Source organism: Pristiophorus japonicus, chromosome 7 (assembly GCF_044704955.1).
Source record: "Pristiophorus japonicus isolate sPriJap1 chromosome 7, sPriJap1.hap1, whole genome shotgun sequence".
In the NCBI taxonomy this organism is placed as follows: Eukaryota; Metazoa; Chordata; class Chondrichthyes; family Pristiophoridae; genus Pristiophorus; species Pristiophorus japonicus.
The window spans coordinates 31,660,285-31,676,102 of NC_091983.1; the positions used below are offsets into that span (position 1 = coordinate 31,660,285).

Below are 15,818 nucleotides of genomic sequence, written 5' to 3' on the forward strand. Positions count from 1 at the left end.
GAAATAGGAGGATAGAGCAGATGAATGCATGGCTGGAGAGAAGGTACAGGACAGAGGGCATTAGATTCCTGAGGCATTTTAGGGAGGTAGGATCTGTACAAGCTGGACAGATTGCATCTCAACAGGACCGGAACCAATATCGTCGCAGGGGGGTTTGCTCGTGTTGTTGGGGAGGGTTTAAACTAGCTTGCCAGGGGGATGGTAACCTGGAAATAGATTCAAAAGGAAGAGAAACAAAACTGGAAATGGAAGGCAGTAACTTAGTACGGGTATGATAGCATTGTGGTTATGTTACTGGACTAATAATCCAGAGGCCTGGACTAATGATCTGAGGACATTAGTTCAAATCCCACCATAGCAACTGGTGAATTCCAATTCAGTTAATTAAATAAAAAATCTGGCTTAAAAAGCGAGTAATGGTAACCATGAAACTACCGGATTGGTGTAAATACAGATCTGGTTCATTAATGGCCTTTAGGCAAGGCAATAGAAACATAGAAACATAGAAAATAGGTGCAGGAGTAGGCCATTCGGCCCTTCTAGCCTGCACCGCCATTCAATGAGTTCATGGCTGAACATTCAACTTCAGTACCCCATTCCTGCTTTCTCGCCATACCCCTTGATCCCCCTAGCAGTAAGGACCTCATCTAACTCCTTTTTGAATATATTTAGTGAATTGGCCTCAACAACTTTCTGTGGTAGAGAATTCCACAGGTTCACCACTCTCTGGGTGAAGAAGTTCCTCCGCATCTCGGTCCTAAATGGCTTACCCCTTATCCTTAGACTGTGACCCCTGGTTCTGGACTTCCCCAACATTGGGAACATTCTTCCTGCATCTAACCTGTCTAACCCCGTCAGAATTTTATATGTTTCTATGAGGTCCCCTCTCATTCATCTGAACTCCAGTGAATACAAGCCCAGTTGATCCAGTCTTTCTTGATAGGTCAGTCCCGCCATCCCGGGAATCAGTCTGGTGAACCTTCGCTGCACTCCCTCAATAGCAAGAATGTCCTTCCTCAGGTTAGGAGACCAAAACTGTACACAATACTCCAGGTGTGGCCTCACCAATGCCCTGTACAACTGTAGCAACACCTCCCTGCCCCTGTACTCAAATCCCCTTGCTATGAAGGCCAACATGCCATTTGCTTTCTTAACCGCCTGCTGCACCTGCATGCCAACCTTCAATGACTGATGTACCATGACACCCAGGTCTCTTTGCACCTCCCCTTTTCCTAATCTGTCACCATTCAGATAATAGTCTGTCTCTCTGTTTTTACCACCAAAGTGGATAACCTCACATTTATCCACATTATACTTCATCTGCCATGCATTTGCCCACTCACCTAACCTATCCAAGTCGCTCTGCAGCCTCACAGCATCCTCCTCGCAGCTTTTACCTGGTCTGGCCTATACGTGACTCCAGATCCTCAGCAATGTGGTTGACTCTTAACTGCCCTCTGAAATGGCCTAACAAGCCACTCAGTTGTAGCAGGCAGCTCACCACCACTTCTCAAGGGCAATTAGCAATAGAAAATAAATGCTGGCCTTGCTAGCGACGCCCACATCCCATGAACAAATGAATAAATAAAGAAACAATAGGGCAGTGATATTAGGGTAGTTGAAATCTCCTACTATTAACTGAAATAGAATCAGTGTAAAAGATAGAGGATGCAGAATTCTTAAAATACATTCAAGAGAATGCATTTCCCTGAATGCATACATTATACAGCAAACTCAACGAGAGGAGATGGTTCTGGACTAGGTTTTAGGGAATGAAGCTGGGCAGGTGAAGAGGTATCAGTGGGAGAGCATTTTGGTGGCAGTGATCATAATTCAGTTAAATTTAGCGGAGTTATAGAAAAGGACAAAGATAGATAAGGAGTAAAAGTTCCCGATTGGGGAAAGGCTAATTTTACGAAGCTGAAATGTGATTTAGAAAAAGTGGACTGAAAACAGCTACTTGAAGGTAGATCAGTGTCGGAGCAGTGGGTGGCATTCAAGGAGGAGATAGTAAGGGTTCAGAGCAAATATGTTCTCAAAGAAAAAGGGTGGGACTCCCAAATGTCGAGCCCCTGGATGTCAAGGGGCATACAGGGTAGGATAAGGCCAAAAAGAAAAACTTTATCAGATAGTGAGAGCTAAATACTGCAGATAGTCTAGAGGAGTATAGAAAGTCAATGGGTGAAATCAAAAATGAAATTAGGAAAGCAAAGAGAGAGCATGAAAAAATGTTGGCAAGTAACATCAAGGAAAACCCAAAGATGTTTTATAAATACAATAAGAGCAAGAGGATAACTAAAGAAAGAGTAGGGCCTATTGGAGACCATAAAGGTAATCTGTGTTGGGGCAGAAGATGTGGTTATGGTTCTTAATGAATGCTTTGTATCTGTCTTCATGAAAGAGAGGGACAATGTAAACATTTAGTTGAGGAGGAGTGTGAAATATCAGATGAGATAAGCATAGAGAGAGAGGAAGTATTAAGGGGTTTAGCATCTTTTGAAAGTAGATAAATCACCAGGCCCAGATGAAATATATCCCAGGCTGTTCAGAAGCAAGGGAGGAAATAGTGGAGGCTCTGGCAATCATTTCTAATCCTCTTTGGCTACAGGTGTGGTGTTGGAGGACTGCTAACATTGTACCATTGTTCAGAAAGGGACAGACCGAATAATGACAGGCCAGTCAGCCTAACCTCAGAGGTGGGCAAATTGTTGGAAAAAATTCTGAGGGGCAGTATTAATTGCCATTTAGAAAGGCATGGATTAATCAAGGACAGTCAGCATGGATTTGTTCAGGAAAGGTGGTTTCAGACCAGATTTAATTTTTTGAGGCGATAACAAGGTGGGTTGATGAGGGTAGCGTATTTGATGTAGTCTACATGGATTTTAGCAATTCTTTTGACAAGGTTCCATATGGCAGACTGGTCAGAAAAGTAAAAGCCCATGGGATCCTAGGGAAAGTGGCAAGTTGGATCCAAAATTGGCTCAGTGGCAGGAAGCAAAGGGTAATGGTCGATGGGTGTTTTGTGACTGGAAGGCTGTTTCCAGTGGGGTTTCACAGGGCTCAGTACTAGGCCCCTTGCTTTTCATGGAATATATCAATGATATAGACTTCAATGTAGGGGCACGATTAAGAAGTTTGCAGATGATACAAAAATTGGCCATGTTGTTGATAATGAGGAAGAAATCAATGGACTGGTCAGGTGGGTAATCTTCTCGATCTTCCTCGCTGCAATGCTCCATCTCACTATCAACAAGCTCCACGCTGGAGTGGAACTAAACTATAGAACCAATGGGAGCCTGTTCAACCTCCGTCGCTTCCAGACTAGATCCAAGGTTGTCCCATTCTCTGTCATCGAACTACAGTAAGTGGACGACGCTTGCATCTGCGCACAGAGGCCGAACTCCAAGCCATCGTCAACACCTTCACCGAGGCGTGCGAAAGCATGGGTCTTACGCTAAACATCCTCCACCAATCTGACCCCGCCACACAGCACTACTCCCCGGTAATCAAAATCCACAGCGTGGCCTTGGACAATTTTCCATACCTCGGGAGTCTATTATCAGCAAGGACAGGTATCGATGACTAGGTCCAACACCACCTCCAGTGCTGCCAGTACAGCCTTCGGTCGCTTGAGGATGAGAGTGTTTGAAGACCAGGATCTCAAATCTGGCACCAAGCTTATGGTCTACAGTAGTGATATCTGCCCTCCTATATGGCTCAGAGACATGGACTATCTACAGCAGGCAGCTCAAAGCCCTGGAGAAGTAGGTCCAGCGCTGCCTCCGCATTATCTTGCAAATCCGCTGGGAGGATAGACGCACCAACGTTAGTGTTCTCGCTCAGGCCAACATCCCCAGCATGGAAGCACCGACCACAAATCGACCAGCTCCCTTGGGCGAGCCACGAGACTCCCAAAGCAAGTGCTCTACTCGAACTCCTACACGGCAAACAAGCCCTAGGTGGGCTGAGGAAAGGCTTCAAGGACACCCTCAAAGCCACCTTGATAAAGTGCAACATCCCTACCGGCACCTGGGAATCCCTGGCCCAAGACCACCCTAAGTGGAGGAAGAACATGCAGGAGGGCGCTGAGCACCTCGAGTCTCATCACCGAGAGCATGCAGAAACCAAGCGCAGGCAGCGGCAGGAGTGTGCGGCAAACCAAACTCCCCACACAACCTTTCCTTCAACCACTGTCTGCCTCACCTGTGACAGAGACTGTAATTCCCGTATTGGACTGTACAGCCACCTGAGAACTCACTTTGAGTGGAAGCAAGTCTTTCTCAATTTCGAGGGACTGCCTATGATGATGATGGTCAGGTGGGTAGAAAAGGGACAAACAGAATTTAATCCGGAGGTAATGCATTTGGAGAGGGCTAACAAGGCAATGGAATACACAGTAAATGGGAGGATACTGAAGTGTAGAGGAACAGCGGGACCTTGGAGTGCATATCCACAGATCTCTGACGGTACCAGGACAAGCAGATAAGGTGGTTAAGAAGGCATACGGGATACTTTCCTTTATTAGCCGAGGCATAGAATATAAGAGCAGAGGGGTTTATGCTTAAACTGTATAAAACACTAGTTAAGCCACAGCTGGAGTACTGCGTGCAGTTCTGGTCATCACATTACAGGAAAACTGTGAATGCACTAGAGAGGGTACAGAGGAGAGTTACGAGGATGTTTCTCAGGTAGGAGAATTTTAGCTATGAGGAAAGATTGGCTAGACTGGGGTTGTTTACTTAGAAACATAAGAGGCTGAGGGAAGACTTGATTGAGATGTACAAAATTGAGGGGCCTAGATAGAGTGGATGAGAATGACTTTCCCCCATCAGAGAGGTCAATAACCAGGGGGTATAGACTTAAAGTAAAAGGATTAGAGGGGAGTTGATGAGAACTTTTTTCACTCAGAAGGTGGAGGGGGTCTGGAACTCTCTGCCTGAAAGTGTGGCAGGGCCAGAAACCCTCAGCGCATTTAAAAAGCACTTGGATGTGCACTTGAAGTGCCGTAACCTAGAAGGATACGAACCAAGAGCTGGTAGGTGGGAATAGGCTGGATAGCTCTTTGTCGGCCAGCATAGACACGATGGGCCGAATGGCCTCCCTCTGTACCATATATTTTTATTATTTTATCAGTATGGAAAGAGGCCATTTGGCCCATCCTGCCAGTGCCACGTCTTCTCGGAGTACCCCTGGACTGACTTGCCAATCCATGTCCCTGAAGAGGTACATAATTTCTCTTCTTGGCACAGTCTAGATCAGTAAACGATGTGTGGAGGTCTACAGATGCGAAGTCACCCAATTTGGGGATTAAATTGTGTTATGCCCCATTGGGGGAGGTAACATCCGGGAGGCGGGAAATTTTGTGCCAGGCACGGAAGTCCCGCCCCGCGAACTAAATTTGGGTTGCCATCCCTGACAGGAAGTGAAGCGCAAGATCACACGCTCCACTTCCTTTCTGGGGTGGTAGTGAGGCGGACGGGTCGGGATCGGGGCACAGCGCTAGTCACTGGGCCACGTAGCACTGCCATGTAGGAGGGGCCCTTCCCTTCATTAAAGGGACGGGCCCAAGCTGCAAACTCTGCAGAGATGAAATCGACCTCTATGGATCACCGGAGAGCAGGGGTGCCGTGCCAACAGCCAGGCCTGACCAACCGCAGCACGGACCGCGCATTAGAACCACAAACGGGGCGCAGAAGAAAGTCAGCAGATTTTTTTTTCAATGGCCGACACCTCCCCTTTAAGTATCACACCCCCCACCCCCCCCCCCCCCCCCCGAGCGGCCTGCCACTCAGTTAATGTCCGGTGAAGCTGTTGCTGGGGTCTGAGGCAGTAGCGGGGCACTGTGCATGGATTGCCCGCAGGGGGGCACCACCTGCGGAATTTAGCGGGAGCCGTTGGCGGATCCACGCCTGAGTGAAAAGTCGTTTGCGCCCATTAGCGCTGCCCCCTGGGGTGCTAACCGACCCGAATTTTGAGACCTTTGACTTCTTGCCACTTCAACACCCCAATGCCCTATTGAACATTTAACATTATAAATATGTCCATTAACACCTTGCACAGTTCCCCAAAATGCCCACTAACACTGCAGGGTTCCTAACTAATGTCCATTAACATTGTGCACTGTTCCCAAGTAATGTCCATTAATGCTGCACTGTTTATGGCAGGGCAGTAACTGGTCGCACCTATCTTCAATAAATACCTTATTTTTCTAGATATCTACCTTGCATTAAAGGATGTAATGTGTAAATCCTTCCCTGGAGGTTAATGGGAGCTTTTCTGCTGATATTAGGTTACAATTTTCAATACTGGAATAAAGCACTTTAACATCATATTCCTTTTTAAAGAAAGTAATTAAATATGAGTGAATAAAAATGTGTTTCTCTTGCCTGAAAGAATGGTTCTTGCAAAGCCCCATCCACATGCTGCTCAGCATCTTGCAACAAGGGAACTTTTGATTCACCCACTATTACTTTTGCTCGAACAAAGCTGCTCTTGTCATCAGCAAAAGGATTTGGAGACGAACTTGACAAAGTTAATGCTTTTGCTGAAAGGTTGACTTCTGCTCCATTTTCTCTAGAACAACACTCACTGTCTATTCCATCTGAATCTGCTAAGAACACGAGCTCAGCTTTGAAAATCCCCTGTCGCGATGAAGCCTCTTCGGCAGACACATATCCTCCTTCATTATTTAACCAGCTTTGCCTGATCTCCATGTGCTGCCTTGGAGCTCCTCGACCAATGGTATTTTTCATTGCATCACCTGCAGAGGGCATTTCTTCGGTGATATGTAAAGGCTGCAAGAAAACATAACAATTTTGGGTTTTTTCCCCAGTTACAAATGATATTTATTACACAATAAGTTCACCACACATATGCATTAAATGGACACAATAATTCAGGCACAAACTTGGCATATTCCTTTGAAGGGAAAAGTTAGAACAACCATAGCTAGTGTGCTCTGGATAACAAAGGAAATAACAGTACCAGTACAACAGAAAAAGGAGGCTGATGACAAATGTCAGGAGCAAGATTCAGTTAATAACCAGGAAGATGATGGAAAGTACAGAAGGGAATTGAAAAAGTTAATACGGGAGGCAAAGAGAGGTAATGAGAAAAGATGAGCAGGCAACATTACATTGAACACAAACAATTTATGAACATATAAAGTGTAAATGGTTGGCTCGGGAAAAAGTTGGGCCGATTAAGGATCCAAAGGGAAATTTTCATCTAGAGGCAGAGGATATGGCTAAAGTATTAAATGAGTACTTTGCATCTCTCTTCAAAGGAAGCAAATTATGTGAAGGTTACACTAAAAGAGGAGGGGGAAGTTATGGACAGGATAATAATAGGTAGAGAAGACATACTATAAAGATTAGCATTACTGAAAATTGCTAAGTCATCTGGTACAAATGGAATGCATCCTAGGTTTCTGAAAGAAGCGACGGTAGAAATAGCAGAGGCATTGGTCACAATAACTCAATCCTCATTGGATGCAAGAGTAGTCCCAGAGGACTGGAGGCTTGATAATGATATACCACTATTCAAGAAAGGGGCGAGTGATGAACCAGGAAACTACAGGCCAGTCATCTTAACATTGGTGGTGCGGAAGTTATTAGAAATCATTATCAGGGACAAAGTAAACTTTCATTTGGAAAGGCATGGGTTAATCAAGGAGAGCCAGCATGGTGTCTAAATAACATGATTAAATTCTTTGATGAGGTAATAGAGAAGGTGGATCAAGGAAGTGCAGTAGATATTGTGTATATGAAATTTCGGAAGGCATTCAACAAAGTGCCACACAGGGGGCTTGTTAAGATTGGAATTAATGGGAAAGTGGCGGGATGTATACGGAATTGGCAGAAGTGTGAAGTGATGCATTGTGGGAGGACTAATATGGAAAGACGGTATAGAAAAATGGCACGATTTTGAAAAGTATAGGTGAGCAGAGAGACCTTAGTGTCCATATACACAAATCTTTAAAGGTGGCAGGGAAAGTTGATAAGGTGGTTGAAAAAGCATATGGGTTACTTGGGTTTAGAAATAGAGGCACAGAATATAAAAGCAAAGAGACCATGTCAGAACTTTATAAACCACTGGTTAGGCCTCAGCTGGAGTATTGTGGACAATTCTGGACACCACAATTCAGGAAAGATGTAAAGGCTTTAGAAAGGGTACAGAGGAGGTTTACCAGGATGTTAGCAGTGATGAGTGAATTTCAGTTATGAGAAGTTGGAAAAGTTAGGACTGTTCTCCTTGGAACAGAGAAGGTGACCTAATCAAGATTTTTAAGATGATGAGAGGGTTTGATAAAAATAGATAGAGAAAAATTATTCCCTTTGGTGAGTGGGTCAATAATCAGAGGTCATCGATGCAAAATCATTGAACAAAAGATTTAGAGGGGAGATTTGGAGAATTTTTTTCATTCAGAATTGTTCTGATCTGGAACGCTCTGCCTGAAAAGGTGGTGGAAAGTATGTGAGGATGAGGAACTTGCAGGGTTCTGGACATATAACAGGGATGTGGGACTTAGCACGACTGCGCTTTCAAAGACCCAGCACAGGCATGATGGGCCAAATGGCCTCCTTCGGTGCTGTAAATTTCCATGATTTCTATGATTCTATAAACTCATTGCATAAAGTTAGGGCTGCTATTTCACGGCGTAAGGACCCTGCTAATGATGTGATTTATGGTCCTGACATGCCACTCAACAATAAAGGCCCAGAAGGGAAACAACAAAACCGTGGAATCTCACTTCTGCAGGTAATAACTCGTTCCTAGAGGAATTTTACATTTAACATTTAAAATTTTAAAAAGACTTACTTTTCCTTTCTATTTCTGTTTTTGTGACTCTGTCTTAATCCATCTTTATTTCCTTTTCTTTAGTTCTCTTTCTGCAACGAATTTGACTCTAATTCACCCTCTTCCCTTCTCTGTCATTCATTCTGTTTCTTTCTTTATCCTTAAATTTCATTAGTTACGGAGATCAACCATTGGTCTTCATCGTTCACCAAGATCCCAGATGCCCTGTTGACCCTTCATCAAATCGTACTTGCAGCAATTTGCGGTGCAAAAATAATTGGAGCTGAAGAGTGAGGAAAAAGTTCACCTCACAGCGCTTGCTGCGAGGTAATCCCATGCCAGCAAATTCTGGGCCAAAATGTCTGCATTTAGAGAACTGGGACCATTTTCCATGAACATTGCACGTAGCTATGTACAAGAATTAATGGGGCTCTCACAATTCGACAAATCCCAGATGTGAGATTTTTAGCTGCATCGGTATCGGCTGCCAAAAGGAGAAATAAGCATGGTTAAAAGTAGCAAACTGCATCCATTACACAGGTCTGCAGTCAGAGGAGGGAATGATACAGCAGAGAGTCGCTGCACACAAGTCATGGGGAGAAAAGTGATGGCAATCAATTTCAGAGAGGAAAACTACTGAAGTAGTCCTTGAGAAGTTGGTAGAGTGTAGGTGTCCATAGCCAGGAAAGCGTTGTAATAGGCAGCCATGGGGAACATAGACACTGTAAATGGCCTTGCGTAGGTCATCACAGGCAACTTCTGAAGTGCCATTATACATCTTTCTTTCACTCTCTTTCTGTACCTGATTTGACATTGAATTCATCCACTCGAATTCACCCTCCTCTGCTTATTTCTCAATCCTTAAATCTCATTGATCACTTTGCTCCATCGTTCATCAAAGTCCCAGATGCCCTTGCTGCTCACACTTCCAGCAATTTTGCAGTAACAAAACAATTTTGAGCTGAAGGGTGCAGCAACAAGTCTAACTAACGGGGCAGGCCACAAGATGTTCCGCTCCAGTAAATTCTGGGCCATTGTCTTAAAGGATAATCTAGGTGGTCTCAAGGTTGTCGTTATCTCAGAGTCGGGGGCGGGGGGCCGGTTGGAAGAGGCAGTCAGGAAACAAATGGAGTCGGTTCCATGGAACGCCAGAAGTTACTGTTAGTATCAAGCAGTCTTGAAAAGATCATCATTAAGTAGATGGTCTCAGGGATGAAAATGGAGATGTAAACTGTGTCAGGGCAAGAAGCAGTAGTTTAAGAATGCTGGAAGATGAAAACATGCAAGGTTAAGTTGTCCCATGTGCCAGAAAGACTGACAGGTTTGCCAACTGTGGGAATATTTAGCTTTATTTCCCAGTTGCCAGACAAGGCATTATAAATAACTGCATCACAGATTGAATATGAAATCTGACTCATACATAAAACTTTGCTAGTCTATCAAATATAAAGACCATTTGTAAATAGAGATTATTTCTGGTAACTGAGTGTATTGCAGCCATTAGTGTTTGAGCACTCATCCTTGCGAAAGGTCACATCAACAGCTCATCTGAGAACATAATGCAATAATAGTAACAGAGCACCCTGTGATGCGTAGGCTTCTCAATATGGCAAATCCATAAAAAAAAATGGTAAGATGCAGTTAGGTATTTATTTTGGAAAAAGTTGCCACCAAGTGTAATGTCTGATAAGATTTTCATTAGCATACATCAAGCCAGCAAGGGTACTGAAACATCGAGACAAACTTGCATGGAATATATATTCATGGTTGAGAGGAAAGTACTAAATAAAGTTGGTTTTCAACAGACGTCGGAAGTCATTCTTCTCAAAAATACTTAATTAAAACATCTGTTAGGTGAAAAAAATTGCATCAATGTTGAAAATGATGACATTACCTCATCCATCACTGAAGAATTGGTTCCAGAGTTTTGCTGTTTTCCAGGCTGGGGTGAGAATCTGGTGGTATCGATTATCTGAATGTGAACAGGAAGTCTTCTAACAGTTGGCACAAATGTGAAGGCCAAAGGCTTGGCTGTTTCATTAATGTGGGCCTATGTGATTAATATAGGTTCAATAAATTAGAAATTAATTTTCTCATTAGTTTTCTTTCTTCTCTCAAGTGTTGGTGATAACAGTAAAGATCAGCGGTATGCTGTATGTTGGGTACAAATCCTTTCTAGTAGGCACTGTGGCATTATCCCACATCATAGTTAAATGAAGTCTCTAAAATGTCACATCCTATGTTGAATAAAGGACAGACAGAATGTAAAGACATTATCCCAACAAGAAAGCAAACATATTCAATATCTGCCTTCGTAATGATTCAATACCTCCCCAAACCAACATGAAATGCAACACCATGGAGATTCACAACAAAGAAAAGCCTAAAATTAAAAATGGGGATAAGTAATCGAAGAAAATTGATCAAAATTTAGAACAGTATGAATGCCACTAATATTACTCTCATGAAGCCCAATATAATAGTTTTCAACATCTAATATTCAGTAAGTTTGTACAAGTATTAACAAGAGACAAAAGCCTTTGTAGACATATCTTCTGAGAGATTGCAGTGTCCAAATGACATAGGTTTCCAGGATGAAATGGAATCTTTTGGCAACAGCAAGAGCGTTGGCAAATTTGGTGATTCTTATCAGCATCATCTCTTCTTGATGGATGGATGAAGATTATATAGGGAGAAAGAGAGGGTTTGGAGAGAGAGCGGATGAGCAAAGAAACAAAATAGTCCTCTATCTCATCAATAAACCAGCCATAAAAAGTGGTCAACAAAAATAAGCTATTTCTATTTACTTGGGATCAACAAATCCTTGGAATTTATTACTAACCTAATCAACCAGCTTTGTTTCAGGAAGTTACCTTTTGACAGCGTTTCTGGCATCGTGAGTACACCAGATTTCAGGAGGGTGGGTATCTTTTATCAGCTCAAAATGTCACATGATATAAACTATGCTAGCTTACTAATGTCTTCTGGTTCTACAAATACAAAAATCTTATTGACAAGAAATATTATACATTTTGTGCAAGTAGCTCCAGTGCCCCAGCCTCTCCCTCACCTCATTCATCAAGGGCCAATGAAGACATTAGATGAAGGGTCACTATTCTTTGCCAACACAATTGCCATTCCTAAATGATTTACCTCACTGACATGTCCTTGTTCATGTAATTCATTCTGTACCTTCCTCTACTACTTTCCAGCTTACATGGTTCATTACTGCCAGCTGAAGAAGTATCTCTGAGCCAACATACATCATTCTGGTAACATCTTCTAAACGACATTCCAAGGGGTTGAAATTTACCCTCATGTGAATGTCTGAAGTAAGAAGGGACTGATGATGATGCTGATGAAGGATCATCAACCTTTGTGAATGCTCTTACGTTTCATAGAATCATACAATTGATAAAATATATCAGATGGAATGATACAGTACAGAAGGCGGCCATTCGGCTTATTGTGCCAGTTCCGGCTCTTTGGTAGAGCTATCCAATTAATCCCACTCTCCCTGATCCTTCTCCTTAGCCTTACAAAATGTTTCCCTTCAAGTAGTTATCCAATTCTCTTTTGAAAGTTATTATTGAATCTGCTTCCACCACCCTTTCAGGCCGTGCATTCCAGATCACAACAAAACTCACTGTGTTTAAAAAAAAAGTTTCCTCATGTTGCCTCTGGTTCTTTTGCTAACCACCTTAAATCTGTGCCCTCTGGTTACCAATCTTTGAAGCATTGGAAACAGTTTCTCCTGATTTACTCTTATAAACTATTAATGATTTTGAACACCTCTATCAAATCTCTTAACCTTCTCTGCTCTAAGGAAAACACCACCAGCTTCTCTAATCTCTCCACTTAACTGAAGTCCCTCAGCCCTGGTACCATTCTAGTAAATCTCTTCTACACCCTCTCCAAAGTCTTGATGCCTTCCTAAAGTGCGGTGCCCAGAACTGAACACAATACTCCAGTTGAGGCCTAAACAGTCTTTTATAAAGGTTTAGCATCACTTCCATGCTTTTGTACTTTATTCCTCTATTAATAAAGCCAAGAATCCCATATGCTTTCTTTTTAAAAAAAAAGCCATCTCAACTTATGCTGCTACCTTCAAAGATTTGTGTACATACCGCCGGCATGGACTGGTTGTGCCGAATGGCCTGTTTCTGTGTCGTATTCCTATGTAATACAGGTCTCTCTGTTCCTTTAACAGTGTACCATTGAGTTCATATTGTCTCTCTTCATTCTTCCTATCAAAATGTTTCACTTCATGCTTCTCTGCATTAAATTTCATCTGCCACGTGTCTGCCCATTTCACCAGCCTGTCTATGTCTTCCTGAAGTCTATTATTATGCACCTCACTGTTTACTACCTTTCTGAGTTGCGCATCATCTGCAATTTTTGAAATTATGTCCTGTATTCCCAAGTCATCATGAAATCAAGTCATATTTTAGCGTGCAAATCAAAACCATTTTAATTTCACAACTTTCTCTACACCTACTGTTCAAAGTCAAAGTAATGGGTTCTGATTGCAGTGTTCCTCAATTGCTTTTCAATTACAGTGTTTTCTGCAGCTTGGCCCATCTGCCAGAATAAATTGTACCAGTGATTTGTACCACTTATCTTATTTTCCTTTTTTTAAAAAAAAGCCACGTCGTGTTCAGAAGTCTGCTAAAGATTACCAGGAGCAAACTTTTTCTTTCTGCCATCAGCAATGCAGTTCCTATATCATTAATAATGTCTCCAAGATAAACATACCGACCAATCAATTTCACTTTCAGGGGTCCAGAAAAGTTCCCTAGCCTGCACCCCCATGATGGTCCCCACATCTGCCCTTCAAAAGCCTAGTACACCTCTTCTCCCTTGGCATCCCAACATCCCCAGGATCCAGGAACTCCCAGTATAGGAAGTCCCCAGCCCCACCCCCTCTGACGCAGACACACATTACATCCCTTACAAGCCCCTGTAGATACTGCAGCCCAGGCTGGGACCAAACCTGTTTTCCAGTCTTTCTACCTCGCTCCCGCCAGAGTTGCAGCAAGATCGCGTTGCAAGGACTATGGAATTTTAAAATCTCCTGTTTTTTCTGGAAGCTGATCTTTAACTCAAACTTCCCTGCAGTTCTGATCCCTTTACACTTACAATGGCCTCTGCATCGTCTTCCGACAGCCTCGAGCTCCATTTGGATGGCAGGCTTTGGCATGAGATGAAAGAATGGCAAGAATATGAATCCCTCACCAAATTCTGTGACACTTGTACAGCTCTTTTAGTAACTTGTATAAGTTATCAGCCATTCCATAGCTTGTTTGCAAAATCCAGAACACTCTGCCAAATGCCAACTTGAAATGCCTAAAGCTACTATGCAGCCCCCTATTCACTTTGTAAAACTTTCCTGCTGTAAGTCAAACAGTAAGTCAAAAGCATCTCTGCTGCCTCAAGATGTTAATGTTCCTCTTCCATTGTTTTCAACTTTCAAGTACGCTTATATTTATATACGTATATATCTCGCGTGTATGTGTGTGTGTGTGTGTGTGTGTGTGTGTGTGTGATAGAACTTGATGACTGCAATGTATTTGCTTCATGGGTTCTTTGCTTAAGAATTCATAGCAGCACATTGCTATTAACAACTAGTTGGTTTATTAGCAAAGGTTTAACAATCACACTACACTTACCAGTTCATCCACCAGGCTCACAACTGCATACCTCATTGTGCAGCCCCTGAACACAATTGGCTGGGATTTATTGAGTCTTGTGGACATCACGTGACTGGCTAAGCCATTCATAACTCAACAGCTCTACAAATCTGTGAGCCGACTCACAGGTGCATACGTTACAATGTCCTCTTCAATCATTCTCATTTGTTGGCACAATGCTCTTTTCTCATTCGTCAGGATAATTCCATTTCTAACAGTTTAACAATATCAAAATAATTTTCACAGGAGTGCTAATGTTTCAGCCACTCTTGCATGCTTACATTCTTCATCATAGGGTGAATTGAGTGATCTTGCACTTCCAGTGGGAGTCAATGCTCGATGAGAGTGCAGGTTGGAGACAGAGCCACAACATTTTTTTTTTTTTTTTTTTGAGTGCAGCACCCAACCGGGTTTCGTTGACTTTATCCTTACATATTCAGTCACCTTTATATAACCTTTAATAGTTCTTATCTATTGTTTTTCAATAGGATTAATTTGTGAAATTGAATGGAAAAGAATATTTACTCTCCTTTAACACAAACATTGAGCAGATCTAGGTCAGGTATAGGAAAGCCAGACACAGATACAAAGCTCCTGCTAAAATATCTTACAACTGATCTTGTTTCTAATCGGCCTGGCTCACAGTAGGGTCAGGTCAGGTGTGTCTGAGAGGAGTTGGATCAGGCTCAAGTTGGGAACAGAATGCTGTGTCAGATGTAGAAAAGTACCTACCAAAGTGCCTCACATATAACACAACCCCCACTACTTTCAGCCCCTGAAAGACAGCATAACTTGCTCACTTTACATACTTTACTTTACATACGTCATCATCATAAGCAGTCCCTCGGAATCGAGGAAGACTTGCTTCCACTCTTAACATGAATTCTTTGGTGGCTGTACAGTCCAATATGAGAGCCACAGTCTCTGTCACAGGTGGGACAGACAGTTGTTAAGCAAAGGGGTGGGTAGGACTGGTTTGCCGCAATCTCTTTCCGCAGCCTGCGCTTGATTTCTGCATGCTCTTGGCGACGAGACTCGAGGAGATTAGCGCCCTCCCAGATGTACTTCCTCCACTTAGGGCGGTCTTTGGCCAGAGACTCCCAGGTGTCAGTGGGGACCACTATATGTGGCAGCTGGTTAAAAACATTAAGTTATTGTCTCATTTCTTGCCTTTTATTTGTGCTGCATTCATTTTTAAAGATTCACCTTTTGATCACTGTGGTAGAATTTCTTCTATTGTAAAAAACAAACTAAATGTCCAGATTACAATTTCCAGAGAAACTTCAGCCCACGAAGTGTTTGCAATGCTGCACTTCACCGTGGTCCTTT

The 15,818-nt window shown here is 42.9% G+C and overlaps 1 protein-coding gene across 1 annotated transcript in view; it reads right to left on the minus strand.

The window, feature by feature from the left end:
- Positions 1 to 15,818, minus strand: part of lrrc1 (leucine rich repeat containing 1) — a 390,137-nt gene that overhangs the window by 120,037 nt on the left and 254,282 nt on the right. The window contains exons 21-22 of the mRNA XM_070884885.1: positions 10,694 to 10,849; positions 6,387 to 6,794 (exon numbers count right to left, since the gene is read on the minus strand). Coding sequence (XP_070740986.1) covers positions 6,387 to 6,794; positions 10,694 to 10,849 — 564 coding nt within the window. The remainder of the gene's footprint in view (positions 1 to 6,386; positions 6,795 to 10,693; positions 10,850 to 15,818) is intronic.